At 36.7% G+C, this 7,804-nt stretch overlaps 1 protein-coding gene across 1 annotated transcript in view; it reads right to left on the bottom strand.

The window, feature by feature from the left end:
* Positions 1 to 3,572: 3,572 nt before the first annotated feature.
* Positions 3,573 to 7,804, bottom strand: part of LOC126816801 (DDB1- and CUL4-associated factor 11) — a 31,030-nt gene continuing 26,798 nt past the window's right edge. The window contains exons 11-15 of the mRNA XM_050543521.2: positions 7,643 to 7,700; positions 6,580 to 6,672; positions 5,620 to 5,712; positions 4,538 to 4,627; positions 3,573 to 3,647 (exon numbers count right to left, since the gene is read on the bottom strand). Of these exons, the coding sequence (XP_050399478.2) occupies positions 3,573 to 3,647; positions 4,538 to 4,627; positions 5,620 to 5,712; positions 6,580 to 6,672; positions 7,643 to 7,700 (409 nt within the window). The remainder of the gene's footprint in view (positions 3,648 to 4,537; positions 4,628 to 5,619; positions 5,713 to 6,579; positions 6,673 to 7,642; positions 7,701 to 7,804) is intronic.

Genomic DNA, 7,804 nt, shown 5'->3' with positions numbered 1-7,804 from the left:
ATTAACTGGTAAAAACTGTATTTACTCTAACAGACAATTATGTCCACATTGAGTATGCTAGTTGACAAGTATGAAAGTAAAAACTATCCCAAGATGGAGACAATAAAACCCCCCACTTGATAGGAACAGAAGGGCCGAAGATTCCCTATAACAGTACAGGCAAGTTTGGATCTCAGTGATGCATCCAAGGAAAGAAAGATTGTGATATAAGATTGAATAGGCCATGTATTATCAACAAATGACAGGAAACTATACTATAAAGTAATAACAATGATGCAATAAAAATATACCAGAACACGAATATAACGCATGGGGAATGAATTTTAGGAATTTAATACTGATTAAATAAATACTTATTTTGCTGATAAAGATGGGATACAGTATACTACGCCAAAGATTGTGAACGCCACGGGAGGTGAGAGTGACTAGACCTTCAGAGACGGAAACAATACAGCCAAATCACAAATATTAAGCACATGGATGATCAATACAATATAACAATTAACAATCTCATATAACATATAAGTAAGCTAAATATACAACAACAGATACATGTAGGAAATGAAATGAAATGGGGTTTAACGTCCTACTGTTCTGCTCCTATACTGGGCTAATGAAGATGGGCATACGCCATACAGTGTGCTATGAGGGAAATTTTGCCAAGGCAGCGGCACTATCGTCTACTCTTATGTCGAATTCCAACTGCCAAGGGATCTTTTACGTGCATTCCAATGTATACTATTCTTTCTGTAATCTTATGTAATTTAACACTCTTGAAAACGTTGAGAGAACCCTCAACGAAACATCGCTTTAATTAAAATAGTAATTGTGTTCCATATTATGTTTTTGTATTACTTATGTCAATTGCTAAATGCCGCTCAAAGAAGATATTCGTCATCAATATGGAGATGAGGCAGTGAAATCAGTGAATTTAATTGGTAAATCTGAATTAGTTGTTACTTGTTTTTGTATATAAACCTTCTGTACATTATTTTCATTATCATTTGCTTGAAAACATTGAGAGAACCCTCAATGAAACGTCGCTTTAATTAAAATAGTAATTGTGTTCCATATTCCGTTTTTGTATTACTCTATATGTATATTGATCATGTTTGTATATTTATGTATCTCATTTTTGTATATTGCTTTTGGGAAACTGATTTATTTAACCCATTGGCTTGTTTCCATATCCCTTAAAAAAAATATTGTTTAAATAAAAAATAATTGTCTCGATTGTCATTGCTACCGCTGTCACGATAATAAACAAAGTCTTGATTATCCATTTTTGCAGTTAATCATCAATGGGTGTTGAACAGCAGATCAGATGCAAATCCAATGAAAATCGGAAACATAAGATGGCATTGAGAGTTGATTATGGTCTGAATAAGTTATTTAGTGTCTAATTAATAATTTAGATAACATTTCAGGCCTAAAGAAAGACCTGCAATAGGCAGATATAGCTCTTACATAATATATGTTTAAGTATGACAGATAGTGAAATCACATTATTAATTTGATGTTTTGATTGCTATAAATTGTACACACATGGATGCACTATAAATGTATTGTTGTATTCACTATTGATCATTGCTTAATAAAGATACCTGTAAGAGTATTGAAACGTTGCATGTAATAAACCTAGAAGTTGTAAATCTGTAAAGATGTGTTTTTATGAAATGAAATAAAATGGCATTTAATGTCCGACTGTTCTGCTCTGACTTGGCTAATGAAGACAGGCTAACGCCATACAGTGTGCTACAAGGGAAATTTTGCCCAGACAGCAGCACTACAGCCTACACTTATATCGAATTCCAACTGCCTGGGGATCTTTTATGTGCACACCAATCTATACACAGGGCCTCTGTTTTTTATCCCCTCCAAATGGACAATATACATTGTCCCTTGCTAGGACCTGTCCTGCACCACTGACAAGGAGGAACCCATGCCAGAATATCAGGATGCACTTTCTCGGCCAATGCAGGGATTAAACACACAAACTCCAAGTTTCTTTACACACTGAGTCACTACGGCTCCGTGTTATTATGAACAGTATTCAAATTCCATACTGTGTAATTAAAGTATATTGACAATTAGTTTGATTATAAACATATAGGGGGGTTGGATGGCCGAATGGTTAGCACGTGCGCGATGTATCATACATCTGTCATTGAGTCAACTGCCGTGGTTTCGATTCCCCGGTTGTATGTGACAAGGAGTAGGGTCGCCTGTCCAACATCGTGGGTTTTCTCTGGGTCCTCCGGTTTCCTCCCACTGCGAAACACTTTACTCGCAAGCGAATTATTGAAAGAAAAGTTGAACCATGTGTTAGTCCCAAAATGCCATATACTTTTACAAAACTCAATTTTTTTTCATATCGCCTATCCAACATCGTGGGTTTTCTCTGGGTCCTCCGGTTTCGTCCCACTGCGAAAGACCCCTACGCGCAAGCGAATTATTGAAATAAAATTGAACCATGTGTTAGTCCCGAAATGACATATACTTTTACAAAACTCAACTTGTTTTCATATCAAAGGGGGCGGGGGTGGGGGTGGGGGCACAAAATAATTTGTGATGTTGAGAGGTTGGGAAAGGCACAAAAGCTTGGGAACCACTGCTCTTAACCCCACTACCCTGAATACTGTAATTAGGAAAAACCTTTTCCTAATTGTAAATTAAATACGAGAATCTTACCGATGTGCTGATAAGTTTATTGTAATACGGGTGCCAGGAAACATCTCGTACACATGCTGCGTGATTATCTAACTTCTTAACAATTGCACCAGTTAACAAATCATAAACTGAAAAAAAAATAAGATAGATGGAATATTAAAAAAAAAACCTGGCTGTTTACCCAGCGGTTGCATGGTTTGCACCCTGAGAAACATTCTGATGAGAGAGAGAGAGAGAGAGAGAGAAAGAGAGAGAGAGAGAGAGAGAGAGAGATACTTATCTTGGTTCTTTGAAATGAATACTGCCTAAAGCAACATAGCTTGGATGGTATTCTTTGAAACAAATAGGCTGGGTGGTATTCTTTGAAACAAATAGGCTGGGTGGTATTCTTTGAAATGAATAGCCTGGTTGGTATTCTTTGAAATGAATACTGTTTAAAGCAATACTTACTAATAACAGATCCAGTCGCACAACCAGTATATACATATCTTTGACCAGTGGAAAAAGCTGGTGAAAAATGACACCTGATTAACGTATGTAACACACAATGTCCTTTATATGTCATTACTGATGTATCACCTAATAACCGTTTTTTTCGAGCTGGAAATAAAAGAAGATTTTAATTTAGAATAATAGTAGAACAATAATGAAAGAACATTATGAATTAGGTTAAGGCCGTATAGAAAAAATATTCTGTTTCTCGGATACTCATGCGTTACTTAATAAATTAACATCCTTGGTATCCCCAGTGTTATCGTTCCATTCTTCTCCACTAACCACTGGGTCCATTCACAGGGGAAGACACATAGCCAAATTATCCTCCCTTGATACTTCTGCAATATTATATCCTTTATTATAAGCTGAAAGACCATTCTGATAAAAATGATATTACTGTGAACGATTTAAATCATACCTCTTCTCGGCACTTGCTGCCATCTGTAATCCCATTTTTGTGCTGATACAGCCCGCTTCGTAGCCTTAAACATACAAGGGAAATAACTCTTTTTAAAATGAAGTACTTAATTTTGATATTGTAAAACAAAATAAATACATGCAGTTCAAAGTTCAAGTAATATCTCTTGAATAATTAAAAGAAAAAGTTTCAATGAAAATCTGCAAGGATGACAAGGAAAGTGTACCTAGTAATATGGAAGCTACGAAAAAACCATGGGCCATGAGTCCTTCTCCTACCTCACATTTCATAGCATAGAAAGAACAATAAACAATGCTTGTCGTTGACGAGACATTAAAACCCATTCCATTCCCATCCCAACAAGGACCCACAGTGGCTCAGAGAGTAAGGTGCAGGCTTACTAACTAGTCATTGGATGTGACAAAAGAAACGATGTACACCTTGGTGTCCAAATTGAAACAAAATGAAATGGGGATTAAAGTTCTGCTCGAACTGGGCTAATGAAAAAGGGCTTGCACCATACAATGTGCTATGACTGAAATTTTGCTTGGACAGCTACGGCCTAATCTTATATCGAATTCCAACTGCCAAGGGATCTTTTACGTGCACGCCAATGTGTACAAGGGACCTTTGTTTTTTCGTGCGATTTGGACGACTAGACAGCTGTCTAGGGGAAACAATGCTGGAAAATCCTTATGAACTTTTGCAGTGCACGTAAAACAACCCTCATCTGTTGGCATTCAATGCAGAGTAGGCGGAAATGTCGCTGTGCGCACAAATTTCCCTCATAGCATACTTTATGGCATATGTACGTCCTCATTATCTTGGTTTGGTGCAGAAAAGTAGATATTAAACCCCATTTTATTTCCATTTCCAACAATACAAAATTATTTCAATTATGCTTATCATAACTGTTGAATCTGTCATCTGTATAATACATATATAAATACTTACTCGTATAGTATCTTCATTTGAAAATGCTCTTACATCCCATAATTTAATTGTCTGATCTTTAGAATTAGACAAAAGATATCGTGCATCACGCTAAATTCAAATAAATTATATATCATTATTAATCTCTCATGCCTTGATTTCAGATACTGAAATTCAAAATATTCATTCAAGTCAAACTATTCTAATTCTTTTCACTCAAGTCAAATTATTTTAATTCTTTTCACTCAAGTTAAACTTTGCCTGTCCCACCTCGTGGGTTTTCTCCGGGTCCTCTGGGTTCCTAACACTGCTAAAGACCCTTTGTTCAAGCGAATTATTAAAATAAAAATGAACCATGTTAGTCCCTAAATGACCTAGTTTGTGTTGTGTTAAACTATTTTAATTCTTTGGTGTCATGATAAATATATGGCCACTCATGAACAATGTTTTGTTTAAAATTTCAAACCTTCGAGCTAAAAACTTCCAATGAGAGCAACTAAGTATTGTTTGTTATTAAATTTTCTTTTCCCCTCAAGAAATAAGAAGCTAAACTTTCATAGGTGATCCCAGAGAACAAAAAATCAAATTATATATCTAGAGTTTTGCTTAAAATCTTAAATTTTTAGCCAAAAGTCTTTGAGAAGAGCAACCAAGTACTTTTTGTTTTTTTAATTTTTTTTCCCCACTAAGAGAGAGAGAGAGAGAGAGAGAGCGAGAGAGAGAGAGAGAGAGCGAGAGAGAGAGAGAGAGATGGGGTTTAATGTCCACTCGACACAAACTAGCATATGGTTCAATTTTATTCAAATAATTCGCAGTGGGAGGAAACCAGAGGACCCGGAGAAAACCCATCACGACCCTACTCCTTATCACATACAACCGGGGAATCAAAACCATGCCAGTTGACTCAATGACAGAACTTATGATACGCGTACACGCTAACCATTCGGCCATTCAAAGATGGTTGATGTGTGACTGAGTCGTCTAATGTATGCACTTATATGCATGGCAGGATTCCAGGCTTGTACGTGACAAGGAGTAGGGTCCCCTGCATTACCTTGTGGGTTTCCTCTGGTTACTTCCCACTGTTAAAGACCCCCACATACCTTGCTATCTATATATGTAATACCATCTGTATGACCAGCAAATGTTCCTACAGCTTTAGGATTATCTTCTCTCAATGTTCTTCTATCCCATACCTACAAAACATAACTTAATATATCACTAGCCATATCTCTCATATACATAACTTAAACATCCATTATGTAAGATTTAATTAAAGAGCTGACTGTTCTTGGTATAATAGTTCAAAATAGATCTTGGAAAATGAATATATTGAAAATTACAGTAAAATTATTTATTCTGATCGAAGTTATGGGTGTTTGAAGTCTTGACATACAAGATATAGTTGATTGTCAAGTATAATTGCCATGATAATAAACAAAGTCTTGATTGTCAGTCCTTTTATTGATGTTTAATCCACTCAGTATCTAAACCATCCACCCCCCCCCCCCCATCCCAAACAAATTTACATCAACTTTATGCGGAATTAAAATAGGAGTTTATTACATGGTCTTTTGGCTATTACGGCCCTTTTCCAAGATGTAAGAATTAACCTGACAGAGACCATCATCAGAGCTTATGACCCTTTACCAAGTTATAAGATTTAACCAGTAAGAGAGCATCATCAGGGCTTAAGACCCTTTACCAAGATATAAGAATTAACCTGACAGAGAGCATCATCAGGGCTTAAGACCCTTTACCAAGATATAAGAATTAACATGACAGAGAGCATCATCAGGGCTTACGACCCTTTACCAAGTAATAAGATTTAACCCGACAGAGACGATCATCAGGGTTTACAACCCTTTACCAAGATATAAGAATACTAACCCAACAGAGACCATGCATCATATAGGCTTATGGCCCTTTACCAAGTAATAAGATTTAACCCGACAGAGACCATCATCAGGGCTTACAACCCTTTACCAAGATATAAGAATACTAACCCGACAGAGACCATCATCAGGGCTTACAACCCTTTACCAAGATATAAGAATACTAACCCGACAGAGACCATCATCAGCACCACTAAATAATATCTGTGAACTATCATCAGCAAAAGAAACAGCATTCACATCATCATCATGACTTTCAATCTATAAATAGAATTGATAATAAAACATCTGGCAAACACTGATCATAATTTCACATTCTGTGAGGTGAACTTTTCTACGCTTACAAATATATGGTATTCAAAAACTTTTCTGGTCTCAACTAAACAGGAAATAATGGCGGTAAAAATAAGATTTCAGTTTAAAAAATACAAGCAAACAGGGGGGTGGATGTTCGTTCTTCAATCCCGAAATAAATAGATGACACTCATTAAAGCCTTGATGCATCATTAAGCATTACAGGAATCCCTTGTAAACTACAAGACTGATTCAATTTCATTGTTCTATGCTGCTTGTATGTAACAAAACGTCGTGCCATCTTTTATTTGTTGTAGAGAAACCTGGTAGGCCGAGTTTAAATCCAAGTCAGGAGATTATCAGGCCTTTAATTACTTGCACATTTATATTTTTATAGAAGATTGAGCAATCAAATTGCTTATATCCTGTGCAGAAACCTTAGTCAAGGCATTCACCTAATGAACATCTACACTAAGTTTGAACATGGAGATCACGGTGGCTAAGTGGGTAAGATGCTGACTTGCTAGCCTGGCGGTCAGGTGTTCGATCCAGATTTTCCGGTGTGGTTCTCCCTTGTCAGTGATGCAGGACGGAGGGCCTGACAAGAACAGCTGTCTAGTCGTTCGGATGGGACAAAAAACCGAGGCCCCGTGTACACATTGATGTGAACATAAAAGATCCCTTGACAGTTGGAATTCGATATAAGAGTAGGCCATAGTGCCGCTGTCCGGGCAAAATTTCCCTCATAGCACACTGTATGGCGTATGCCCGTCTTCATTAGCCCAGTTCGGAGCAGACTTTAAACCATATTTCATTTCATTTCATTTCAAGTTTGAACATTCTATCTCAATTAGAAGCAGAGACAGGCAGCCCGAAGAACCTATTTTAATAGTAACCTGCTTTCTTTGATAGGCGAGGTACAAAAACAAGATCATACCCTGAGTGTTCTTTGATTACTTTCTCTATCATACACATATAAACAACCATCATTTGCCCTGGTAGAGAAAAAAAAAAACACATATAAACAACCATCATTTGCCCAGGTAGAGAAAAAAAAACACATATAAACAACCATCATTTGCCCTGGTAGAGAAAAAAA

Source organism: Patella vulgata, chromosome 3 (assembly GCF_932274485.2).
Source record: "Patella vulgata chromosome 3, xgPatVulg1.2, whole genome shotgun sequence".
In the NCBI taxonomy this organism is placed as follows: Eukaryota; Metazoa; Mollusca; class Gastropoda; family Patellidae; genus Patella; species Patella vulgata.
Note: the sequence above shows the minus strand (reverse complement) of the source record. Positions and strands in the feature narration are given on the sequence as shown.